Source organism: Gopherus evgoodei, chromosome 2, assembly GCF_007399415.2.
Source record: "Gopherus evgoodei ecotype Sinaloan lineage chromosome 2, rGopEvg1_v1.p, whole genome shotgun sequence".
Lineage (NCBI taxonomy): Eukaryota > Metazoa > Chordata > Testudines > Testudinidae > Gopherus > Gopherus evgoodei.
In genome coordinates, this window is record NC_044323.1 from 197,750,425 (window position 1) to 197,778,258 (window position 27,834).

At 40.7% G+C, this 27,834-nt stretch overlaps 1 protein-coding gene across 2 annotated transcripts in view; it reads right to left on the minus strand.

Annotated features, from left to right (window-relative positions):
• DOK6 (docking protein 6) overlaps nt 1–27,834 on the minus strand; it is a 435,288-nt gene that overhangs the window by 95,505 nt on the left and 311,949 nt on the right. For both annotated transcript variants that reach the window (XM_030552667.1, XM_030552666.1), the window contains exon 6: nt 20,572–20,710. In XM_030552667.1, coding sequence (XP_030408527.1) covers nt 20,572–20,710 — 139 coding nt within the window. The remainder of the gene's footprint in view (nt 1–20,571; nt 20,711–27,834) is intronic.

Sequence of the window (27,834 nt, forward strand, 5' to 3'; positions counted from 1 at the left end):
GAGAATAAGGAGGACATACACATACCTCTTGCTGATTCTCATTGTCCTACCATGAATGTCCTGCAATATATTCTTATCATTTAACTCTTTGTTTTCAAAATATATTCATTTTCAACTTCTAGAGCTGTTTCTGATAATCGGTGATTGCCTTCAGATTATACAGTTCATTAAGGTAAGTTTGCATTTTGTTAGCTTCAGTTTGTTCTCTTCTTCTTGTGCCAGATATTCAGTTTTGTGTCATATACCATCTATGCATACTTCAGAGTTCTCTATACAAATCTTTTTTTGCTTTCCTGGAGCCGAAGGATGACATTTTATAGATGTGCACTTGTATTTCATTCCAGTTCACAGATCTCTATGGGATATGCAGTACTGTGTTATGTCTTTAAGAATGGTAGATGTGTGAGCCCCATAAGACCTCACATATTTGGATCTGTGAAGTACTGTACATGCGGCTCATGGATGCCATTTTGGACTTCAGTGAAGAACAAGTACTCCAGCCTCCAGAGCTGTTTTTGAAGCTCTTACTGATTCATTTTCACTTGGAAAATGTATATCTGATCTCCAACATTATTTAAATGGTATTTGAGATCAAATAGACTTTTTCTAAGGGAAAGGGGGGGAAAACACTTCTTAAAATCTTCAAAAGCAGCTCTGGGAGATTTTATCTTTAGACAGCAGGAATCCAAAATCTGATCAGTACTGACTTCTTCCTCCACAAATTAAGTTAGTAAAATTGGCAGCTGTGCTTGTTTATTTAAAGGAAGCGAGGGTCTCTACTACATTGAAGTACTGCTGTAGTACTCTATATATAAGGTAATACACTAGGCCTTTCAGTCTAGTGTTAAACAGATCGGACATCTTGGGAGTTTGAATGCAGACTCTTAACACCGCGCAGTAACTTCACCCAAGTAACTATTTCCACACTGGTGTGCTGAATGGATGCCACGGTGCTTGGTAATGAATATTGATCTGAACCCAAAATGTGATTTATGTACAGGACTTCTGAAGTGGTGTGCTGGAATCTAAGGGGGAACAGACCATTTAGGAAAACCCCTTGTAGTCACAAAACCTGTGACTGCAAGCCCTTAAGGCTAACTGCCAAACAGTGGAGCAACATTGGGGTGGGACTGGCTGACTGGAAAAAAAAAATGCCCAGTAAGAGGCAAAAGGAAGACTTCTCACTTAGGCCCTGTAACAAAAGCCATTAAGCAATATTGTAATTAGACTCAGGCAGACACAGGCAGGGTTGGACTTTGAGAAAGAGGAGTTTTCTCTGAGAGGGGGAACAGACTGGGAGACACACTCTGGGTATGTCTATACTCCCGCAGGATCGACGCCTTTACTCCACCTCGGCAGGAGGAGTAAGCAGCATCGACGGGGGAGCCGCAACAGTTGACTCACTGCCGTGAGGACGATCAGGTAAGTCAAACTAAGATACTTCGACTTCAGCTATGAGAATATCTATATGTAGCTGAAGTTGCGTATCTTAGTTCAATCCCCCTCTCAGTGTAGACTAGCCATCTGAAAGGGAAATGGAGACCAGACTCGGTCCAAGAACTTTAGAGCTTCCTAAAAGAATATAAGTAGGGCCTGCAATCTCTCTGTAACTCAAGAGGAAAGCCCATCCAACTTAGCTAGTAGGGAAGTGTAAGATTAGATGAGATTAAATATTAATGTAAGCTGTTGGCTGTTTAAAATCATGTTTTCTAAAGTTTTGGTCCATGTGTGAGATACACCTGTTTGTTTTATGAAGGCTATTCATCACCGTATAGAGCTGGTCACAAGCTCCTGAAGAGAAGAAACAGAGACATCCAGTCAGACCTGCGTGTTACGAAACAGTTGGCCTAGATGGGAGTGCTGTACTATGTCCTGATAAGAGTGGGAGAATTGCAAAATTCCACCTTGAGACAAGCAAGGTTACAAGGCCTAATACCTGAGCATGTGTACTCAGTAAGATCAGAAAGGGGATTGTGGTACAAACAGTTACATAACCACGACAAGGAGTTCCTAACTCTATTGTACAACTTTACGGACATTTAGTTTCCAGAAATGGACCTTCATTTTATGTGCACAGAAACTCCTGGCTACTCATGAATTTTAATGAAAGGTCAAGAACGCACCTACCTAAACTTTCGATAAAATAAAATTTCGCAAATAGTTCACAATAAGGTTGTCATTATCCTACCCCAATGCTCAATTACAAACACAGTCCTGCTGACCTTAGTGCTTCTGAAGTTTTTAGAAACCTAGTTTTATATCTATATCATACGAAGATATTTGAATAATAAAAACATAAAATACTCAAACAGCGTTATCATGAAGCACAAAGCTTCCTAGATAGTTCATTAATGCCTTTTATAAAGAAGCATTTGCTTACTTTTACTAGTTATTTCCCAAATACTATAAAGGTTTTGAAATATACCTGTGGTATTAATTACACACATACACATTGTGTGTATAGATAGATAGATATACATATATGTATGTGTGCATGTGCACACACATAATTAATCCATAAATATATTTCAAGACATAATGTTTAAGAAATAATTAGTAAAAGTAAACAAACTTCTGTCTCTCTCTCTGTATACACACACACACACACACACACACACACACACAGATGCATTTCATTTTTTTGCATGTATTTTATGTGTATCTAATTAGGGGTTTGTGTGACTTTTGAGTGGTTGTTTACAAAGTCTTAACATTGTAGTAATGATAGGAGTTTTCATGGAATATGTTTAAATGAGCCAGATCCTCAGATGGCTTAAATCTGCACAGATCTACTGATATCACTAGAACTATTCCAATTTACTTTAGTTGAAGACCTGGCCAATCACATACATCCTAGTTAAATATGCATAAAGTACACATGAAAAAGAAAAAAATCAAATGCACCTTTTATGTGTGGACAGCTCAAAAAGGAGATCACTGTAGAAATGTCTATGGACAATGGAATCTAGTGGAAACCAATGTAAACTTATGCTTTGCTAACCTAATGTGCATAACTGTAATTTATAAAATATGTAAGTAAATGGAAAGACAGATACGTTTTTGTAAATTATTTTAATTTATACAATAGTATAAACATATGCCTCAGCCCAGTGAATCTCACCAACTGGCAACAATTACATATTGGATGAAGCGTGACTTTCCTTCCTGTAAATGTTCTTATATTTATTGTAATCAGGATTGGTATAATTTGACCCCCATTGCTCTTTCTAGTTCATTTACTTTTTATTAATAAAGCAGTTCTTTTCCCAATGGTCCTTCCTGTCCAGACTTGCTTGGTGTACTTTAGGTTGTATTTGTGTGACCACATGAACTGTAACTTTGAACAGCCTTTTGAAATCCACTGTTACCGTTTAATGAAAAAGAAATTCTTGCATAGCCACCTCAACGCAGCTCAGTTCCAGCCTCACAAAAGGAAATAAATGAAATTGCATCTGTTACCATGGAAATCTGCACTTCTAGCAGGTCCCCCCGCCCCCATATGATGTAAAGTGTACATGGGTGAGATCTGAGCAATATATAGAGAATGTTACAGAAAGGACATCCTTGAAAACACAATGCTGATTTTATTGTGGATGTACAAATTCTATTTTCAAACCTACAGTATCTTCAGTTTTTACTATTGCACCACACCTTAGTGAAACCATTAAGTAGAATGGAGAAATCACAACTTTAAAACTAAAAACCAAAATATTGCCATGTCAATGAGATTCGAAATTGCAAAACACACTACCAATTTCCATATTCAACATCCGAGCCAATTACACCCCCATATTAATCAAGTCCTTAGTAAAAACAGATGCAAACAAAATGCGGGCTAACTCCCAAAGTTACCTGAAAGGGCAAGCCACGTGGAGAGCTTTGGGATTTCCCGAGGAAATCAAAACACAAGGGATAGGGATCAGTTTCAGGCTATGTGAGTTTGAACCACTAAGCCAGAAGTAGTAGTTGTGTGTGAATCCCAAAGAAAGTAGAGGCAGAGAGGCTGCCTCTCCTTGGGCATAGTAGTGGCAGAAGAGGTCCACATATGGAGATTTCTGAGCCAGCCTGCATGTTGTATGTTTGCAGTACTACTCAGGGAAACAGGACTTTGTGCATTTTCGTGAATAAACAAGTTTACACCAAGAATATACCTTATCACCCGCTTTTCATCCAAATGGGAACCACCCGATAAGGTCCAAACTTTCGTTTTGTACTCAGCCTAAGGGACAACAATGTGGCTGTTATGGGAACTTTGACTATCCTCTAGTGGTGCTGGAACCAGGGGTCCTGGGGTGCTGCTGCATGCCCCAGCTTGCAGTTGTAATAAAAAACACCAAACACATGGTTTCCATCATCAGCACCCCCTCTATAAAAATTGTTCCAGAATCCCTGCTATCCTCTGAGATTCAATTTTTCCTTTAAAAATCTCTTCATTCTCTGAATATTATTACACACTAATCATTGATAAGGAAGGTTCTTATTGGTAAGAAAGATTCATGATACTAAGGAATAGTAGGAGGGAGAACAGCACAATAATGACAATGGATTTCAAGAAGGCAGACTTTAGCAGACTCAGGGAGTTGGTAGGTAAGATCTCATGGGAAGCAAGTCTAAGCAGAAAAACAACTGAAGACAAAGAGACATTATTAAGGGCACAAAAGCAAACTATCGCACTACGTAGGAAAGATAGGAAGTATGGCAAGAAACCACCCTGGCTTAACCAGGAGATGTTCGATGATCTAAAATCAAGAAAGAGTCCTACAAAAAGTGGAAACTAGGTCATATTACAAAGGATGACTATAAACAAATAACACAAGTATATAGGGACAAAATTAGAAAGGCCAAGGCACAAAATGAAATCAAACTAGCTAGAGACATAAAGGGTAACAAGAAAACATTCTGCAAAGATATTAGAAGCAAGAGGAAGACCAAGGACAGGGTAGACCCATTACTCAACGGGGCGGGGGTGGGAGGCAGAACAAAAACAGAAAGTGTGGAAAGGCAGAGGTGCTTAATGACTTCTTTGTCTTGGTTTTCACCGAAATAGTTTAGTAGTGATTGGACGTCTAACATAGTGAATGCCAGTGAAAATGAGGTAGGATCAGAGGCTAAAATAGGGAAAGAATAAGTTAAAAAATACTTAGAAAGTTAAAGGTCTTCAAGTAACCAGGGCCTGATGAAATGCATCCTAGAATACTCAAGGAGCTATCTGAGGAGATATCTGAGCCATTAGTGATTATCTTTGAAAAGTCATGGAAGATGGGAGAGATTCAGAAGACTGGAAAAGGACAAATATAGTGCCAATCTATAAAAAGGGAAAGTAGGACAACCTGGGGAATTACAGACCAGTCAATTTAACTTCTGTACCTGGAAAGATAATGGAGCAAATAATTAAACAATCAATTTGCAAACATATAGAAGATAATAAGGTAATAAGTAACAGTCAGCATGGATTTGTCAAGAACAAATCATGTCAAACCAACCTGATAGCTTTCTTTGACAGAGTAACAAGACTTGTGGACAGGGGGAGAAGGAGTAGATGTAGTATATCTTGGATTTAGTAAAGCTTTTGATACTGTCATGCATGACCTTCTCATAAACAAACTAAGGAAATGCAACCTAGATCAGTGGTTCTCAAAGCCGGTCCGCTGCTTGTTCAGGGAAAGCCCTTGGTGGGCTGGGCCAGTTTGTTTATCTGCCACGTCTGCAGGTTCAGCCAATCACGCCTTCCTCTGGCTGTGGTTCGCCGCTCCAGGCCAATGGGGGCAGTGGGAAGGGTGGCCAGCACATCCCTCAGCTTGTACTGCTTCCGACAGCCCCCCTTGGCCTGGAGCGGTGAACCACGGCCACAGGAAGGCGTGATTGGCTGAACCTGCAGACGTGGCAGATAAACAAACTGGCCCAGCCCACCAAGGGCTTTCCCTGAACAAGCGGCGGACCGGCTTTGAGAATCACTGACCTAGATGGAGTTACTATAAGGTGGGGGCATAACTGGTTGGAAAACCATTCCAAGAGAGTAGTTATCAGTGGTTTACAGTCATGCTGGAAGGGCTAACAAGTGGGGTCCCGCAAGGCTCAGTTCTGGGTCCAGTTCTTTTCAGTATCTTCATCAGTAATTTAGATAATGGCATAGTGAGAGCACTTATAAAGTTTGTGGATGATACCAAGCTGGGAGAGGTTGCAAGTGCTTTGGAGGACAGAATTAAAATTCAAAATGATCTGGACAAACTGGAGAAATAGTCTGAAGTAAATAGATGAAATTCATAAGGACACATGCAAAGTACTTCATTTGGAAGGAACAATCAGTGTTCATATACAAAATGGGAAATGATTGCCTAGGAAGGAGTACTGCAGAAGGAGCTCTGAGAGGTTATAGTGGACCACAAACAAAATATGAGTCAACAGTGTAACACTGTTACAAAAAAAAAAAAGTGAACATCATTCTGGGATGTATTAGCAGGAGTGTTGTTATCAAGACACAAGAAGTAATTCTTCTGCTCTACACTCTGATTAGGCCTCAACTGGAGTATTGCGTCTAGTTCTGGTCACCACATTTCAGGAAAGTTGTGGAGAATTGGGGAAAGTCCAAAGAAGAACAACAAAAACGATTAAAGGTCTAAAAACATGACCTATGAGGGAAGATTTAAAAAATTGGGTTTGTTTAGTCTGAAAAAGAGAGGACAGAAGGGACATGATAACAGTTTTCAAGTACATAAAAGGTTGTGACAAGGAGGAGGGAGAAAAGTTGTTCTTCTTAACGACTGAGGATAGGACAAGAAGCAATGGGCTTGAATTGCAGCAAAGGAGGTTTAGATTGGACATTAGGAAAAAATTCCTAATTGTCAGGGTGGGGTTATGCAGTAGAATAAATTGCCTAGGGAGGTTGTGGAATCTCCATCACTGGAGTTTTTTAAAATCAGATTAGACAAACACCGGCAGGGATGGTCTAGATCAGGCCTGCACAACTTGTAAAGCAGCGAGGGCCATATTACTCCAAAGAAAACAGTGGAGGGCCGAACCCCCCTGGCCCTGCCGAAACATCCCCCCCAGCGCTGCCCAGCCCTGCCGAAACACCCCTCCAGAACCGCCCAGCCCCTCAAAACACATCCCCCACTCCAGTGCCGCCCGCCCTGCAAAACAAACCCTCCTTCCCCAGTGCCACCCTGCTAAAACAGCTCTGGCCAAAAAGGAAGAATGGGGGGGGGGGCGCATGCATGTGATACTTTATTAAGAATTTTTCAATTAAATCAAACAATTTTTAAAATTATTTTAATTTTTTTTTATGAATCCTGGAAAAATGAAAAACACTTGTTCTGTTGAAAGAAAGCATTTGTACTTTTCATAATTACCTTGCAAATTTAATGAGAGATATTACATTTCTTTTCGGCAACAAGCTTGTCATATTCAGAAGTCATATCTGAAGTGGATATTTTCATATTGTCTTCCAGATGGTCATAAGTCAGAGAAGAATGTTGCTTGTTTTTATTCATGTTCATGATGGAAAATGTTTGTTCACATACATAAGTGCTTCCACAAATGCTGAACGTTTTCAGTGCAACTTCAATAAGATTCTTGTATTTTTCATCATCCAGACTTTTGTAGAAGTCCTGCAGGTTGCTTTCTCTGTGCTTATTTCGGTAAACTGTCAAACACTGAAGTTCAATAACCTCCAACTGCAAATCTAGTGGCACTTCCTCTGGATCCACAGAAAAGGGATCTTCAATCAGCTTCAACTGAATGTCTTCTTCTTTAGACAAAGTAAGTTTTCTGTCAAATTCTTCAATCAAAAGATTGATGTGCTTTGCATATTTTCTCCTAACTCGGCATGTTTGTGCTGAGGGATACACTGTGCACAAGTGGGAAAGTGACACATTTCACCTTTTGACAGCTGACCTCTGAAAAGTTTCAATTTCATTTTGAAAGCTTTCACTGCTGCACATATTTGAAATATAAGGTGATTTTTTCCCTTAAGTTGAATGTTGAGATCATTCAGGTGTGCTGTAATATCACAAAAGAAAAAAAGATCTTGATTCCAGGACTCATTTTCAAGCTCTTGGAATTTTATTGGCCCATTTTCCAGGAATTTTGCTACCTCCTCTTTCAAAGCAATGAAATGTTGGAACACTCTTCCTCGACTCAACCACCTCACTTCTTTATGATAGATTAAGTTGCTGCACTTGGAGTCTACCCCTTCAAGAAAGGCTTGAAATGTCCTATATTTTAGTCCTCTAGAATGGATGTAGTTTACAATGGAAACTACCACTGACATTACATGCTCAAATTTTAAGACTCTGCTACACAAAACCTGCTGATGTATAATGCAGTGATGTTTGGTTATTAGAAAAGTAAATGCTCCAACATTTTTTCCGCACATAGGTGGAGCACCATTAGTAAAAATGGCCACCAAGTTTGTGAAATCTAATCTTGACTTATCATTCATGCACTTTATCACTTAACTGGAAATTTCTTTTCCGGTGTGTGACTCGTCATGGAGCACATGCCAACATGTTCTTCAGTAATTTCAAAGTTTTTATTAATACCGCTAATAAAAACAAGAAGTTGGGCGTGTCTTTTAAATTGATGCTTTCATCCACAGCTAGGGAGTAAAAGCAGAATTCACTAACTCTCTGTTTTAACTGATCACTTAGTTTGGTAGAAATGTCAGCTGTTCTTCTCCGTACAGTCATGCATGATAGATTGACATTCTCAAATATTCCCCTCTTTTCTGGACATAACTCAGACACAGCAGTCAACATACACTTCTTAAAAAACTCGCCTTCTGTGAAGCATTTTCCAGCAGCAGCAATCTCCTCAGAAATTTGAAAACTTACTTTAGTAACCATATCTTTCTCAGTACCCACTTTTTTGAAAATTTGCTGTTCTCCACCAAGGTTTTTCGCTAAACTGGCTGCTTCAATTATTTTTTCATTTGGGTTCAATTTGGTGAGATTGGGATGTTTAGTTTCAAAGTGCTGCCAAAGGTTGTATTCTTTCAGAATAGCTAATGTTTCGCAACACATGAGGTGCAGTATTTTGTCTTTGGAAACAGTACATAAGTATTTATTCGTCCATTCATTGTTGAAAACTTTGTGCTCTGATTCTATTTTTCTCTTGTTCTTTTTGCTCATGGTATCCAGTATGAAGCTCAAGATTTTGTTGAATAAATTCACACACAAGGGAAACATTCACAGTCACACACAAAGAGAAGAGATATCTCACGGAGCAAGGCACACTAGCAAGGCACTGATGGTGTGTGGAAGCCTGTAGAGGGGAAAAGAAATGCCGCGCTTAGTTTGACCAGATCACAGCAGTAAAATAGGACCCGCCACCTCCCCTCTCGGCTCCACCATCACACCCCTTTTCAGCCCCCCAGGGGTCACTATATTACTGCACATAGCAGTACCAAAAATTAAAATACTGAAAATGGATGCCCCTCTCCAGCCACCGACTCATCACTCGCCTTCTCACCCCTCACCAAGTATAAAGCCTCACCCCCACTGCCCGCCCGCTCAGCTCGTCATCTCCCCATGAAATAAAGGAAGGGGAAAAGGGAGACAGCTTGAAGGGATTTTCTGGGGCTATCAACTAAGGGGAGAGGAAAAGGGGGCTGTGTGAAGGGATTGGATGCGACTATCCAACACACAAACACAGTGGCCACAGGGAGTCTGGGGTGGGGGGGCAGTGTGATAGGGGCAGGGCAGGTGCAAAACACACACACACACACACACACACACACACACACACACACACACACACACACACACACACACACACACACATACATATCTCCCCCGGGGATTTCCTGGCTGCTCACAGACAGTTCAACCCCCCTTCATCACTATGGAGGCCGCCCTGGGACCAACCGGTGCAGTAGCCGCCCCACCCCCAACTGAAGGGGGGGAGTTTGGGAGGGGGTCTCAGCCCAGTCTCCACCCCCCCGAGCTGCGGCTCGAGCCCAGGCCGGGCACCCCTCCCCTCACTTGGCACTTACTGGCTCTGCCTCATGCCCAGCGCTTCCTGCCTCAGCAGGCCCCAGAAGTGACGCATTCGCTGTACGCCAGGCGGGGGGAGCGGGAGATGGAGACACGTGTGGTTCTGGCCGTTAGGGCAGTTGGAGCGTGGAACGCGGGGCTGTGAGGCGCCCCCCCCGCCACTGGGGAGGGGGTAAACCCAGCAGCCCCACTCCGCTGCTTGCCCGCAGGCCGCACAGTGAGCCCCCGGGGCCATATGTTGTGCAGGCTGGTCTAGATAATACTTAGTCCTCCTATGAGTGCAGGGGACTGGACTAGATGACCTCCACTCCAGTCCTATGATTCTATGAATCAGAACTACACATCCTCAATTCACCTCAATTTGCTCTAAAGAGCTGCTTAATGCATGAATAGAGGAGGGCTTTTCAGTGTTTTTTAGAGGGAAAGAGACACATACATAGGGATTCACAAGACTTTGGGAGAAAATGGGTATGAGTAATAAATTTCCCCAGAATTGCAACATTTCTTCCAAATGTTAATACTTTTATAAACAAGATGTTGATAGGGATTCAGGACTCCATTTTGGCAGTAGTTTATTACTAGCAGTACCATTGATGTGCTCTATGACCTTGGGCAAGTTATAGGCAGCCAAATTTGGCCTCAATCTCTCTCTGCCTCAGTTTACTCATTAATATAATTATTACAATAATAGCTATCACATGAGAGTGTTGTGTGGTTTTATCTGCTAGTAATGTTGCTAACAACTACTTTGTTGGGGAATTTAGAACGTTGTACAAGAGAAATGTTTATCAAAACTCTATATTAAGAGTTTAATATAAAAGTAAAGCACTTATGGCTGGATCAGCTGCCGAGTCTTCAGCACTAGGCTGGACAGAGCCCTTGGATATTAAGTGCTGGGCATTATAGAAAACTCTTAGGGAGATGTGTTCATGAAATTGAAAAAAACAAAACCAAACCTGAAAACAGTTTTGTTTGTTGATTTTAACATTCTGTTGCAGTGAGTACTACCCAGACACTGTGACATTGTGCTCATGCCTAAGAACCAAAAGTGAAACCATTTAAAAACAAATGAACAAATTTTCTTAGTGTACATAAAGTGAACTAGGAATACTGGGTCAGAACAACGGTCCATCTAGCTCAGTATTCTGTCTTCTGACAGTGGCCGGTGCCAGATGCTTTAGAGGGAATGAACAGAACAGGGTCATTATCAAGTGATCAATCCCCTGTCATGCACTTCCAGCTTCGGGCAGTCAGAGGCTAGGAATGCGCAGACCATGGGATTGCATCCCTGACCATTTTGGCTAATAGCCTTTGATGGCCCTATTTGCCATTAACTTATCTGTTTGAACTCCATTATAGTTTTGGCCTTCACAACATCCCTGGCAGCGTCACTTTTGTCCACAATGAATATAAACAAGTCAAAATACCAAACACAACTATCTGATGCACACCTTGCTGCAATCCTGAAGGTTTCAACTGCTCAGTCACTGAGGCCAAACATCAACAAAGTGACAAAATTGAAGCGTTGCCAGCTGTCTGGCAAATACTAAAAACTCTTTGGTAAGTGAAGAATTGTATAAATTTCTATTGCAGTTTTACTATTTCTAAGAAATTCAAAATAAAAAATGCATTATAAACGTTTTCTTTTCTGAACATTATCTTCAGTGACATTATTGGCCTGCTGGAATGATTTAAGGACTGGCACTGGCCCTAAGGTAAATTGAGTTTGAGACCCTTGATTTAAAGGGACTATATCACCTTAATACTCTTGCTAGAAAATGAGACAAATAAGTGAAGAGGCAGAGAATATAACATGAGCAAAAAAATGTGATGTGATTATGCGTCTGTTCTCTAGGAGTCACAGGTAATATGAATGTTAAGTTAGGAATGTTTGCTATAATAATCAGATGTCTGGGGTATGCCTGACTGAACCCTGTTTGGCTTCTCTCAGCCCTCCCCTGATCTAAATTTTGAACAGACATTTAATATATTTGGGAAAGGAAAGGAAGTACTTCTTCACACACGTTTCAGAGTAGCAGCCATGTTAGTCTGTATCCACAAAAAGAACAAGAGTACTTGTGACACCTTAGAGACAAACACATTTATTTGAGCATAAGCTTTCGTGGGCTACAGCCCACTTCTTCACACAGTGCACATTGAACCTGTGGAACTCATTGCCAGGGGATGTTGTTCTGACCCAGTACTCTTAGTTCACTTTATGCACACTTTAAGAAAATTTGTTCATTTGTTTTTGTTTTTTAATGGTTTCACTTTTGGTTCTTAGGCACGAGCACAATGTCACATTTTTCTCAATCTTCCCATCTCTTTCCTTTCTCCAGAAGCCCCTACTTATTACCCCATCTCTCCACCATCCCACATCTTTGAGGCATCTCTCTCTCCATCACCCTTCCTTCTTCATTCACTCTTTATGACATTCCAGAGTGCAATCCAGACCTACCTTGCAACCTGGGATGCCTCACAATGCTTTGCTGCTGTTGCTCTCAAGCTGAGCCCCTCGCATACAATGGGGGTCAATGTACAACAGTTGGTACTTTAAATAAAGCTACCCAAACAGTTCAGTTTAAAGACAACACTGATTAGTTTTGATTAAAAATGAAACAAGTCTTTTGTCTTCGTTGGTGGAAAAAACAGAAATATGGACAGGGAGAGAACGAATACCTGGGGTGGTTTTGCCCCTCACTTTTAAAGTCCAGTCACCTTTTGAAATGCATTTTGCTCAGGGTTACCCCTAGATAAAGTTCATTCCTGCTGTGAGGTTGGAGTCATGGAGCCTCCTGATGAAAGATTCCATGCGGTTGTTTGCTAAAATGTAGATTGATCTGTTCCTTCACCTCCTCTCTTGCTTGCCAAAGAACGGCCACTTGACAAGTGATTGCCCCTCAACTGACTAAAAGTGTCAGCTTGTCCTTTGTCTTTCAAAACAGGTTTATCCACTTCTCAGACACAAATTACGAGTCATAATTTCAGTTTATGTTCATAACTTTACATATCATGTTACAATGCATATTTCACCATGATATTATAGACCAGTGAGTTACCTGTTTTTAAATGATATCTCACAAGGCATATTTTGTAGAAAGATTATTATCATAGGCTGTAAGGTGTGAATGCAGGGGTGCATTTGGTCACAGCTTCCCAATTTTCTCTTCTCTATTTCTCTCTCTTCTTGCCTTCCCATATTCCTTTGTTCCTTCTTTATTTTCCTCTATCACCCGGTCTTTCATTCCCTGCCCCACCCACCACCATGCCTCTACAGCTGGTCCATCCACACACTCAGTAACACATCAATTCAACTCACATGTAAACACTTCATGTATCTGTTCCCCCTTCTACACACAAAACATACACACGCACTCCACAAAACTGCCCCCACAACACAAAATTCACATATCCAGAACCAGGAGATAGGGGTTTATTTAGAAGGGTGGAGAATGTAAGTTTGGGATAGGCAAGGCAAGAAGAACTCCAGGAGAGTGGCAGTAAGGTTTATGGTAGTACAGACATTAGCTGCTGAAGTCAGGGCCCCTGGGCTGGAACCAAGGGCCTGGCTTCCCCTACCAGCACAGAAGGAGTGGCACAGTCTGGGCAATGAACTTGAAGACTGTCTGTTCAATCTAGTTACCTAGGGAGTGGCTCAGCCAGGGCAGTGAATTTAAGGATTACCTGGGATCATGTGGAAGAACTTGATAGTACTCTGGAAGGGGAGGACTATTGTGACTTTGCTGGATAGCTAAGACACAAAGATGTGTCCTGTGAAGCAAGAGATGAGCTGGTGACTGTAAGAAAAAAGTATCAGGATGGCAGAGCTAATCCCCAGATGAGGTCAGAAGGGGGCACTCCAGTGGTGAGTAGAGGTCTCCGTGACAGATGGTCATAGAAAAAATATTATATTCCAACAGGACTTCTGAATCAAATAATTGACTTTGATAGGAACTGAGGTTACAATACTCAAATTCAAAATTAAGGAGTGCACAGATTGAGACTGAGAAAAAAACCCAGCAGTATACTTTTTTCCTCCTTGATAATGCCTTCTGCTGGAAGGGATCTCATCACAGATTATGAAATAGCACATTACCAGCTGTTCAGTGTTTGGGTACATCAGACAGTGGAGACAAGTTCACTTTTGCAAAAGCTCTCTGGAGTTGAACTAGACAATTTCTTCATGAGACAACAATAATAATATAAAAATGCTGAACTTCCATGTCAACTTTAATCTGCAGCTCTCAAAGAGTTTTGAAACAATAACCTAATGAACCTCACAATACCTTGGAGGAGCGGATAAAGAGATACTGGAATGCAGGCACCGGCGTATAGACTAATGGTCATAGATTTCAAGACCAGAAGGGACCATTATGATCATTTAGTCTAACCTCCTGTATAAGGCATAGAACATCCTCAGAATTATTCCTAGAGCAGATCTTTTAGAAAAATAAAAATATTTATTATGATGATGGGGTGAGATGCACCAGCTGATTCTAAAAGTGCACAGCAACAATATATACATGTTTAGGACAGGAAATGAAGAAGAATAATGTATCAAATTGGAACTGCAGGAAGAATTTGGAAGCAGTTGGATTTTTGTCCAGGACATCAGATTCAACACCTATGCTCTTACGCAAAGTGAAACAGGACCATTAATGACCACAAGTGTTAGGATCTTGATTCTTTATCACATCTGAAAAATGGTAGCACAATACCCCCTAGGGCATCAAAATTTGAGTAACATACTATGTTTTCCTTCTTCAACATGTTTACTGTTCTCCTTGCCTCAATAACACAGTTTAAATTTATATTACTTTGAGATAGAAGTAGATTCATTGATTCCAAGGCCAGAAGGGACCATTGTGATCACCTAGTTTGACCTCCTGCATAACACAACCACAGAACTTCCCCAAAACAATTCTTGGAGCATAACTTATAGAAACATAGATAGGAGAAGAGTGAAAGAGAGCCCTATAGACACCGTAAGTTATAAGAGGTTCATCTTTTATAAAATGTCTTATATCAGAAGAAGAAAGAGTCACCCTGTGAAATTTCATCACTTTCTCATCCACAGTGCTAGTGAATCACCTTCCTATAGTTCCTATACACTTACTAAAATTTTACTTGTTGTGCAAATGCACACAGTTCTCTGTTTTCCAAGTATTTTGTCTCTAGGGTTATTGATGTGTGACTGACATCAGCTGTTTTCATCTTATTCAAACATTATATTAAAAAAATTAAATTACAGTTCTTTTGAGACAGGGCGACTCTAGCTTTTTTGCCACCCCAAGCAAGGCAGGCAGGCTGCCTTCGGTGGCATGCCTGTGGGAGGTCCCTGGTCCCGCGGCTTTGGAGTATCTGTCGCCGAATTGCTGCTGAACCCGTGGGACCGGTGGACCTCTCGCAGGCAAGCCACCGAAGGCTGCTTGACTGCCGCCTTCGCAGGGGCCAGCAGGGTTGGAGCTGTTGCTGTTTTCAGAAGATATAAATGAAGCTTTACTGCCACCTCTTGAAAGAAGCAATTTTTAGGGCTATTCCATTACACATCTCTATCCTCAGGTCATAAGAGAGTCATTCACTCACAAACCAAACAATAAAACTTACCTACACATTCAAAAAGATCGAAGTGCATTGCAACCTGTAAGCCCCATTCTACATATCCAAACACAATGAGACTGGTTGTGTTTGCCTTTATGCTAGTGTAAATCAGGAGTAACTCCAATGAAGTCAGTGGCGTTACATAAGTGTAAAGCGGGGGTAGCGTTGAGGAGAATCAGGCCCAAAAGTCCCATTTCAAAGACTTGGGGGAAATTTTTACTGTGGCATGGAGATTAGACACATAAGGATCATTAGGAACAGCTACATTCACGTGTTTTGATAGTCTCTGAGTTTCTTTTATAATTACCAGTAGAACCGGCAACAGCTGACATCCTTACTGATTGTAAAAAGAGAGAGGCAAAGGACTGAATGGGCATAGAGTGAAATATTCTCTCATCCCTAGAGACCACGTCTACACTTAAAACTTTTGCCAATATAGTAATGTTGGTTAGGGTGTGATTGTCATTTTACAACATTTTAATACTGATCTAAGCCTTAGGATAGATGCAGTTATACCAGCAAAAAAGTGCATTTGTCAGTACAGTTTATTTTGTTTGGGGAACTGGTATAAGCTATGACACCCAAAGCACCCCTTGGCCAGTATACACTGCGTCTATACTAGGAGCCTTTACCTGTGTAGCAGTGTGGTGCAACTTGCAGTAGTGCTGTTGCTTTTCTTTTGATACACACAGGATTTCAGTCAATCCCTCAACATTTACAAGCACAGATGTACCAAAAAATAGTAAGAGACAAATATTAAAACAAAAAGTACCCTGGAAGTCAATAACATCTTTTCATCTTGTACAAATAGCTACACATAACCTATTAATGATAAAACCAAAGATTGAAATAAGCTAACATAGATAACACAATGGCACCAAAAAAGCCCTTAATAGAAACCAGTAATTGTTTTATTTAATTTTAAACGTTCTTAAACAATAAACACATTATTGTAAAAGTTTTTGTTAAAATAAAACACCAGCAAAACATAATACTCAGAAAACCAGTGATTCTGTCATTCTATTCTTGTCAAAAGGCAAAAAAATTAGAAAAGTTTTGCAACACTAGAAAACAGCTTTTATGTTCTGTCAGTAAGGAACTTCCAGCATTAAGCACAATTGTCCAGTGCCCTGTACCTTGTGCAGTCTTTTACACCTGTTCAAAGTGAGTTTCAAATGCTGCTGCATGGATCTGGTAATATTTCATAGTCACTTTGCACAAAGTGCATGACAGTGAAAAATCTGGCATGTCTGTTTTTTCTTGGTATTGAGTTTGGGGCAAACACGATCTATACCTCCCATGGCTGGGTACGTTTCTGACTGCAGCAGAAGCAGGTGGTCAGTTGAGCAGGGTGTCTCAACCGCTGTTGCATGAGGTCTCCCAATGCCACAGTGTGGAGGGGAATTTGGCAAGGAACCAAGAGTATGTGTCCATGACTACATGTATCTACTCCATTCTTTTCCATCGTGGTGATGAAAGGTTATATGAGGCACAAGAGCTACTGCAGTCCTGATGCTGCAGTGGCTGCCATGGAGAAGCTTTGCTGCCATTTCATGCCTTTAGGAAGGTATTGGGAAGGATTCATTTTTCTTCCCACCCACTGCAACCTACAGAACTCTCCAGCACACAATACTGTTAGTGTTATCGTTCAGCAGTAGCCTTATTTGACAAACCTCTTGCAGTAAGAATTAATCTTGCCGTCTCTTTATTGACAGAATTTGGTATTTTTTGAATCTTAAAGTAACCCACTTTGCTTTTAGTTCTCATAATGGAGTGCATAATCTATATACCTCATCAGGGTTGCTATGGTTAAAGCTTCACAGTAATTTCCTTTATAAACCCATTCATCTTTTACAGTATTGGATTATAACAATTTTAATCTGGAGGAATTTCAACATAGCATTAGAACATTAAGTATTAAAAACGCTACAGTGTTCAGGATGGAGCATACAAAAAATTCAAAGCTATTACAGACAGTCCCTTCTTTTATTCAACTTACTGAGAATAGATGGAAGGAGTAAGGATGGAATTAGCCTTATATCTTTCATTTCCTGGTATAGATAACAACGTATATATTATTAAACATCAGCTTTTGTGTTTCTTTTCCTTCACTGTCAGATTTATAAAAATTAAATGCAAAATCCCTATGTAATACAATATTAATTGCACACAGTTCAAGGTAAAACAAATCAGAAAAAAAGGAAAAGTTAAGTAGTAAAGGTTATGGGCACAAGACCAAAATGGGAGCTTTAAGGCAGATTTTAAAATACGTTTTTGGCCTCTAAATCCTAGATTTAAAAAATATTTGTGTTTGCTTTCTTGCATTACACATTCACAACTTGTCTGCTAAGAAAAAAGGGGGCATCTGAAGAAATAGTAGGATTATGATACTGGAGATGCAATGCAATGAAATCTAACTAAAGGGAAAACTACTTTTGTTAAAGTTTCCATGCCTCTTCTGTTACAGGCTGATGGAGATTCTCATATAGATGAGACCTCCAGTAAGTGCTCCAGTAAAATCAGGTAACACTGGACTTACTATGTATTTATATACATCAACAAATATTCAGGCCTCCGTTATAAACCATAAAGCAGTAAAACAGTTCACAAGCCTATTTTGTCCCCTTTGGAGGTCACCATAAAGTTTACGTACCAGAGACACAAGCAGAAAATACACTGAGTGGATATTTCTCAGTCTGCTCTAAGGATTTAATGTTATGCACTATACGGTCAGAAGCACCATAACTGATGTTTTTAAAACAGTTACCTAATGTCAGAGCCAAAACAATTTCAGTAAGCAGTAAAGCTGCTGAGGAGCAGGTGGGAAGTCCTGAAAGTCACATTAATAAATAAGTAAATAAAGCAAACTGTAGTCACTCTCTGTATTCTGAATGAAACTCCCTGCAAACAGTAGACCTACAAGGTTCAATTCCTCCTGCATCCAAGCTCCATTTTGCATTGGGAGGTGGCCAACAAGCAGCCAGTTAAGACTCCTTGATTCCATGCTCCCCAGAGGAGGCTGCACACCACAGTCTGGGGACCATTGGTATAGCCACAGACCTTAAGCACTTACTACAGAGCCTTGAACTGGAACACAGAATAAAGGGTGAACCTGGGTGTTGCTACCAACTACTGCAGAGTGGTACTGCTTGGAGCAGCAAACTAGAAGACTGCCTGAGTCACTGCAGGAGTCACAGGGTCAGGGAGGCAGGCATGAGGATTGCCTGATGTTGTTTGAGCATTCCCAAAGGGAATCACAATGTGATCTGGTGAGAGGCCTGAGTCATGATGCAGCTGTGCTGTGACTCTGTGAGCAGGAGGAGAGCTGCAGATGGTAGAAAGAAGAAAGGGGGTGCTGAACTGGGCTGAGCTAATCTCCAGGACTGCCCGAAGAGGGTGCCATCCAGCAGTGAGTAGAGACCCCTATGACACCATCTCTAATACTCAATCACTTTTGTAAAAAAGTTGCTTTATTATGTACCCAATTAGGGTTGCCACCCATCCGGGTTTTACTCAGATAGTCTGGTTTTTGACTTCTGTGTCCAGATGCCAGAGGTCCCCAAATTGTGGAGCAGAGGGGTGTGATGAGACTGTTGGGGGGGGCACAGAGGGTTTAGGTGAGCATCCATGGGGGCAGGGTGATAGCGCCACCCCTACCCCAGTTCTGCTCCCGCCCCAGCCTTGGCTCCAGCTCCCAGCCTGTGACTGGCCTCATCCCCAGCATCAGCATGGCTCCACACCTGGATGGGGGCCCAGCTTCCCACCGCCACCACAACCCAGCTGTGGCTCTGCTCTGGCCCAGGACTGAGGCTGTGGGCAGGGTAGGGCCGGGAATGGAGCTGCACCAGGATGTGGGCCTGAATGTCGACCCCCACTGTGGTATGGCTGTGGCTCCACTCCAACTGCGGATCAGTCCATAGACACTGCCTCCCTACCTCTGTGTGGTTGCCCCTGCCCAGCCATGCCTGGCTCTGGGGGTGGGGCAGGGCCTGGTTTTCACCCCAAAAATCCAATCGAAAAGGGATCCTGGCAGTGTCTGATCTGATGTACTGACCGGACATCAAAAACCTCGTTAAAGTGGGGTGGTGGGGAGGTTCCAGGTCATTAACCCACACTAGCTCCTGCACAGCTGGGGCCATCTCCTATTTGCAGGCAGGCTCCTTGTCTGGCTGCAGCAGCTCCCATCCCAGTTCCAGAGCAGAGGGAGTCCAGCTGGGTAGGAGGAGGGAGGTGGAGATGATCCAGCAAGCAATGGAGGGAGGGGGGAAGAGGCAGAACAGGGATCCTGAATGGTCCAATTACCACAATTAAAAAGGTGGTAATACTATAACCAATAGAACTAAGATATTCTGTAGAGCAGTAAGTGTGGGGAGCAACTGGAACATCAATAAATACAGTTCCATTCGCTCTATTGCCTTTTTCAGCTTGGACCTTCTGCTTGTCTCCAACTTCATTTTAATCTTGATTTTGAACTCTCTTCTTCCCACCTTTCCTATGCCAGTAAATCTTCCTGTCTCCAGTTCTACAATATTTTTTATTCAGATTCCTGCCTTAAATCCTTAGCCATCACTTCTCACTGTGAGTGTTGCAATTCCCTTCTCTATGGCTTCCCCAGAGCTCTGTTCTCCATATTCCAGTGTGTGCAGTGCACTGCTGCATGCTTTGCCACACATACAAAGAAGCAAGTAGGACTATGTAACCATCATTCCAAAATTCCAGGATGTAGTTGAAAATTACCTTCTGTTTTTTTTTTCATACACTCATTGAATTTGCTCCATCCAGCTTGATGGATTATTTCTTTATTTTGTATATTATCATCTTTAAAAAAAAATCAAAATTGTTGGGAGCAGTTGGTTTTTTTTTTTTTTTTTTTAAACCACACCATTTTGGCATAACTAAATGGAGCTGTACTCTGCAATCATCATAACCCTTCACCTCACTGATGGAAGTTTTTAAAATACTGGAGGTAAGATCTTACCCGTGCCTTTTGCTCCATCTCCATCATTAGTCTTTCATGTTGCTCAGCTATCGCCAGTGTTGCAGAATGGACTTTCTGATAGATCATCTCTCCTTCCCTTGTCTGAAAGGTGAACAGTCCTTCACCTGTGTCACACATCCTGGGATAAGATTTAGGGAGTTGGAAGAATGAAAAAAAAAGTGAGTACTTGTTTTATAACAGTTAAAAATTAATGCGCTGACCTCTATAATTCATGTGCTCACCCTGCTGTTGGAAAGGACGTCTCAATTTTCATAGCTAAATTTGTGGCATTTTGAACCTCTGCATGATTACTTCTACCAGCAAAGAAATGTATTCTGAGAGACATGTGTGTGCAGAACTTTGTGAATGTAGCCTTTAGATTCAATTTTCAGGGAGTAGTTGTGTTAGTCTCTATCCACACAAAAAACAAGGAGTCCAGTGGCACCTTAAAGACTAACAGATTTATTTGGGCATAAGCTTTCCTGGGTAAAAAACCTCACTTCTTCAGATTCAATTTTAGTCATCCAGTCAAAATAATCTGAACTGAATTAGAGGAGTCTTTATAATAAAATAAGAAACTTTTAGTAATGCAGTTGACTATTTATGGCATTGTTTCAGATGTCTGTACTGGTGACTAGGCAATTAAATTTAATTCCCTTAACCACTTCATTACTGCCAAATGTACAAGGTACATCGTGCCTCCATTGTGCTGATATTTTAACAGCACATTGGCACTTCAAAAATGCCATTGCGGTCTATCACTGGAAAGAGGCTGTAATGAGAGCGAGCCTTAAAGGATTTAAGAGATAATATTCATATTGTTGGAGTATATTTGCACTAGGCAGCTTCTACAACTAGTTTGATGATTACAGAAGCCATTCAATATGAATATGTTCTATATTGTGAATATTATCTGTATTATACAATTAGATTAAAATAATGCAAATCACAATATAAATAAAATAATATTTTCTTCCTTTGTGAAGGTAAGTATTGTGCTGTCTTTCTCTCAGGACTCCCACAACAATACATGGAGGAAGAAGAGAGGTAGGTAAGATGAATAACTGAGCTGGAAAGATTTTTAAATGTGAATAAACATTCAAGGGCAGGAGGTTAAAATGAATATTTGTTCAAGAGGAAGAACTATGGGAAGGAGACTTTTAGGGCCCTAGTTTCCAAATGACCTGCAACTTTGCCCCTGCAATATTGCATATGTCCCCATAAACTCTACATTTATGCACGCAAATGGCATTTGCTCAGATAATTTGAGTAGTCAGCACACTGGGTGGTTTGAGCATGCAAAAATCAGCACATACATAATTGTGTGTGCAAATTTAGAGGCTGAGTTGAAATCCGGTTGTTAATTTGGTTCAGTATTAACAATCAAGAGTTTTGGTATCATTCGAGATAGGAAAATATTTGATTTTCTTGGCCATTAGTAAACAAATGTTTTCAACTGCTCAATAATTTCTGTTAAATTTATAAGACAAAGATTTTGAAAAGTGACTAGTGATTTTGTGCGTCTCCATTTTTTGATGACCCACTTGAGATACCTTTAAGGGGCCTAATTTTTCATAAAGGACATAGCACCCACCTTCTGAATCTTTCCAAGTGTTTCATGTCTTGCAATGAAAAATCAAGGCATCCAAAATAACTAGTCACTTTCCAAAATCTTGGCCTTTTAAAAGTTCCTATAGTTTTATTGATTTTTCTTATAAAAATCTTAAAAGTTGCTTTTACATTAATAAAAACAATTCTAATTCTACATAATGAGCTTATTTACCCTGCTTTAATAAACATCCATGAATAAATCCTCCTTCCAGACTAGGCATATGCATTAAAGCTGGTCAAAAATTTTCAAAATTTCAAGGAATTTTGTGTCAAAATTTGACAAAAAAAGGATAAAAATTATATGAAAGTTGCACTTTTTTGACTAACTTTAATGTAACTTTCATATATTTTTTATCCTTTTTTGTCAAAAATTTGACACAAAATTCCTTGAAATTTTGAATTTTGAAAATTTCTGACCAACTTTAATATTAATAACACCTCCTGCAGTCCTTAATCTTATTTCTGTACTGGATTATTGTATTAAATTTCATGAAGAGGCTTAAACTGATCAACTGGGCCCTTTGATGACATCGAGACTGATCTTCATGTAAAACATCAGGTGAGCATCAGTTCAGCAGTTTTTCCTGGAAGTGCACAAGAACAGTCAAGATCAATCTCCAAAAATTGTTTCAAGGGATGTGCAGGGGAGGAATCATGAAGGACAGATTTTTGGTGCAAATATTTGCTAACAGTCAACAGAGATGTGCAGTTAAAAAGAAAAAAAAAAGGGTCACATGCTTTAGAAAGTCCAAACTCACTATAATATACTATATTTATCACCACACTTCCAAAACAAAAACCAGCTAACCAAACAAGATTTGATCATTTTATACAAGGAGCAGTAGAGGGTTACTAGCAAGCTTGGCACTAATTCAATCAGCCAATTTGAAGGTAAAAATAAAAAAAAAATTTGTATTAAATTCTACTGGAGACTAAGATCTTTCTGTAAACATTGAAAATATTTTATGTATTTAGCCATAAGTCTCCAAGGAGCTTCTGGTACAAATGAAATGTCTCAAGAGATTTGAGACATTAACGCAACAACATTCTGGTTCCCTTAGGGCATCAAATAGCTGGCATTCAGCTCCTATGTAAAGAGATCTTAATAAAATCCAAACAGCGTGAAATGGAAAGTCTGGAAAATATGATGAGTTTCACAAACTGAAACAAAACACTATCTCTTTGTTGGTTTCAGAGGAGGAAAAAAAAATCAACAGGGATCACAATAAGAAAATAGTGAACAGGGCTTGATTAAGATTCAAGAGCTAAGCTGCTTATTTTAACAAACAAAGCATAATCACTAGCCAGAGCTGATACAATCAAAAGCTACTATCAAACTAAAAAACAAGAAACAATGAAGCTGGTCCATGCGGTGGTATGGCAGCTCTCCATGCTGGTGAAGCCTAGTGTGGAGGTTGCATCTTCCAGTTGGAACCAGAAAGTGTAGTGTACTATATTATGCCAGCATGAGGAAAGCTATTTATGGCAGCCTTCCAATAAATGTACTGTTATTTCCCTAGCTAACAATTCACTATACATGCAACTGCTCAAAAGGGGGCAAAGGAGAATAATAAGCCTCATCCTCTAAGGTGCTGTGCGGGCTTAACTCCCTTTGAAGTCAATGGGATTTGAAGGCAATCAGCACTAGAGCAGGTCCAAATTTTTTTGGCAAAGAATTTTTTCTGTTGAAAATTTCCATTCTGTTCGTACCAAAACAAATGAGGCAATGTAGGGATTTGAACACCGGTCTCCTACATGCTAGATGATCACCCTAACCATTGGGTTATTGGCTACAGGCACACTCATTTTTTCACAAAAAAGTTTGAAAGGTCTTGGTTTTGTTCCACATCGGAACAAAGACAAATTTCAAATATTTTTTTCAAAATGGAATTGTTTTCCAGCCAGCCCTACTCAACACCGTGCAGGGCTGACCCTTATAAAAGGAAAATGGTCTCTGGAAAGACTCGATGGGACAAAGCTTCCGTGCTTCCACGTGGGCTTAGTACAGAGGAGGTGAGTCCATGCCATGGATAGTATAGAGCAGAGTCTTTTTGTTCAGCGGTCTGGAATATTATGATACAGAAAGGTAACCCTAATTATTCATAATGTTTCCCTCAGAGGACAAGTGGTTAGACTAGAAATAAAAGTCCAAGAACAATGAAATGTATATTGGCACACTGTGGGCTAGATTCACCCCAGCTGGCACAGGGGGTGCAAATTTAACCAGAGAAACCAGGTGGGGGTTAAGGAGGGAGGACATGTATTTTTACCACTGTTGGTCTACCCCAGGAACTATGCTGGGAAAGGGCAGCCTTATTTTCTTCCAAGAGCTCCATAGTAACCTTGCCAGCAGAGACTGCCAAGCATACATAGAATCAGCACATCTCTAACTGCTTTGCTTATTGTCTGGCTATGCCGAAAGAAGGACAGGAGACATTTGACATGGGTTTAATCAGGCTGCAACTTTATTATTAAATGTCTAGGATTAACCGGCAGATAAGTGTACTGTGCAGGTGTCATAAACAGATAGTTAACGGTTAATGTCTCTTTTACCTGTAAAAGGTTAACAAACAGGGAACCAAACACATGATCAGGGGACCAATCAGGAGACAAGATACTTTCAAATCTCGATGGAGGGAAGCCTTTGTTTGTGTTTTTTGGGTTTTGCTTTGTTCTCTCTGGGTCCTGGAAGGGACTAGACGTGCAACAAGTTTTCTTGCCAATCTCCCTGCTACAGTCTTTTATAGTGAGTAATTTAGTAAGATAGGCGGTTATAGTCTTTTGATTGTTTCTGTATTTGCAAATGTGTAGTTTGCTGGAAGTATTTTAAATTGTATTTTGCTGGAGGGGGCTTTTTCTCCAGTCTCTAGAAGCTGACAGACCCTGTAATATTCCATCTTGAATTTACAGTGATTTTCTTTATTCTTTTTTTCTTTTATTAAAAGTTTTGCTTTTAAGACCTGTTTGATTTTTCCCCTTGTTGAGGCTCAAGGGAATTGAGTCTGTACTTAACAGGGAAGGAGAAGGGAGGGGTAGGGTGGAATCCCTTTGTTTTAGATTCACGGAGCTTGAATCTGTCTCTCTCTCCAGGAGACCTAATTTCTCTGTGTTGTGATTCAAGAAGTTTGAATCACAGTAATCTTCCAGGGTAACCCAGGGAGGGGAAGGCTGAAAAAGGATACGGTGAGGAAAGGGGTTTACTTTCCTTGTGTTAAGATCCAGGAGGTCTGGGTCTTGAGGGTCCCCAGGGAAGGTTATGGGGGGACCAGAGTGTATCAGGCACTCGAATTCCTGATTGGTGGCAGCTTATCAGATCTAAGCAGGTAATTAAGCTTAGGGGAATTCATACTAGTACCCATATTTTGGACGCTAAGGTTTAGAATTGGGAATTATATTATGACAGCAGGTAACCTCATGTTTATGCCGTAATTACCCAGGAGGCTTTTACCAGCTCCCCCTTTTTTCGCCTCCAGCAAATCTATTGCTGGGACTTTACCATCCCCCCGCCACCGCGTAGGAAGGTTAAGGTGAGCTATAAGAATGGGGGGTTGTCTCCTTGCATACCATCATAGGAGTCCCCAACCAACCCCCTGTTTGTTCCTTTAATGAACACCTCTTTTTATGTCCTTTTCCAAGCCATTTATCCGGTCACTGTATACCTTTCCTGTGGAGTATCTGCACTGGACATCTGCCCTACATTTAAAGAATGAGTTGCGACATATGGTCTACTGCTCACCATGCATGAACAGAGCCCACCTGAACCTGCTGTGGGGAAGGTGAAGAAAACCTCAACTGCACCCAAGTCAATATGGTGGTAAGGGCAAAATTCCTTCCCAGCCCGCCTTAAACAAGGGAAGGCTAGCATAATGCCCACAGTAGGTGTTGACCAAAACTGGTATTTTACCATCTAAAAGGGGAGGGAAGGTGGGTCCTGGATCAGTCCTGGTCCATGTAAAACGGGAGGCTTCAGGCGCAGATCCACCTCTTTTAAACCCGGCATTCCTAAGTGATGAGTCAACGACAATGCTAGGGTGACCAGAGGTCCTGATTTTATAAGGACAATCCCGATATTTGGGGCTTTTTCTTATATAGGTGCCTATTACCCCCCACACTGTTCCGATTTTTCACATTTGCTATCTGGTCACCCTAGACCACACTGACTCTTTTTGCAGCAGTTTTCACTCCCCTCGCCCATTCCCACCAGCCATAAAGCACTGTTCCTTTCATTTAGCCAGCCAGCCAAATACCCTACTCTCACCCCCTGCTAAAAGGTGCACAGCGGTCACACACACACACACCAGCTAGCGCTGACCAGGATACAATGCCCTGCACAGCCCTTTTTATCCCCCAGTATTCTGTCCTCCACTTCTCTGTTGCACTGGTCCACTACAGCTTTGTCACTTTTCAGATTGCAAGGCCTTTACAACGAGACTTCCTCCTCCTCACCACAAGCTGTGCACCTTGGCTTACACTGGGAGAAGACAGCACAAATGGAGGTGAATTGAGGGCTATGTTACAATTTGGGAAAAAGCAAAGATTCTTGTACATTCAGAGGTCCTGGATTACAGAGAAATCTGTTTGCTGATTTCTTGCTTATTCAAAAACATAAGAAATAACCCAAAGAGAAAGAAGATAAACTAATCTGATGAATGCTGTTTAACTGTGATCAGGGGAAAATTTGGAGGTCTGACGATATGTCTCATTTTGCCAACTAGTTTCTCTCTACACCTAAAGTGAATGTTTACACACTTTCCAGTGTTAAGACAGAGCAGGAACTCCAAACCAGACAATCACATTCTTATGTCCTAAAACCCCAATGGTATTCTGTACATTATTCTGTATTATTATTAGACAAGGTGATGAAATTTTTCAGAGTACATCTTTTGTGAACTGCAGCTCTAGGTAATTAACAGTTTTGCGCAACTAACAGTTGAACCTTTATTTTGTCATTTAGCTACACGGGCATTTTGTTCCTTTGCAGAGTTGTGTCAGGAGACAAATAATCACTATTATGAAACACATTATGGTGGGTATGAGCATAGCTTTTATGTGCATGCACAGAAGAAATATACAAAGAGAAAGGGGGGAAGAGAATACAAATGTTCATACTATGTCAAATGAATAGTCCATCTAGCCTAGTACCCTGTCTTCTGACAGCAGCCAATGCAAGATGCTTCAAAGGGAATGAACAAAACAGAACAATTATTGAGTCAGCCCATCCCAGCATCTAGCAGTAAGGATTAGAGGTTAAAGCCAGAAGTGGACAAAAAAATTCAAATGAAAAAAATTTTCATTGGAAAAATAGCTTTTCAAAAAAGATTTTAATGCCAGAAGAGACCATCATGATCATCTAGTCTGACCTCCTGCACATTGCAGGTCACAGAACCTCATGCACCCGCTCCTCTGGCTGAGTTACTGAAGTCCTCAAATCATGATTTAAAGACTTCAAGTTAAAGAGAATCCACCATTTACACTAGTTTAAACATTCAAATGACCCATGACCCATACTGCACAGGAAGACACTTTTTACCCATAATTGCTGACACTATCAACATTTTTCATTTCCTGCAAAAAGTTTATCATTTTTTGTTTAAATTTGGTACAGTAGAACCTAAGAGTTACAAACACCAGAGTTACAAACTGACCAGTCAA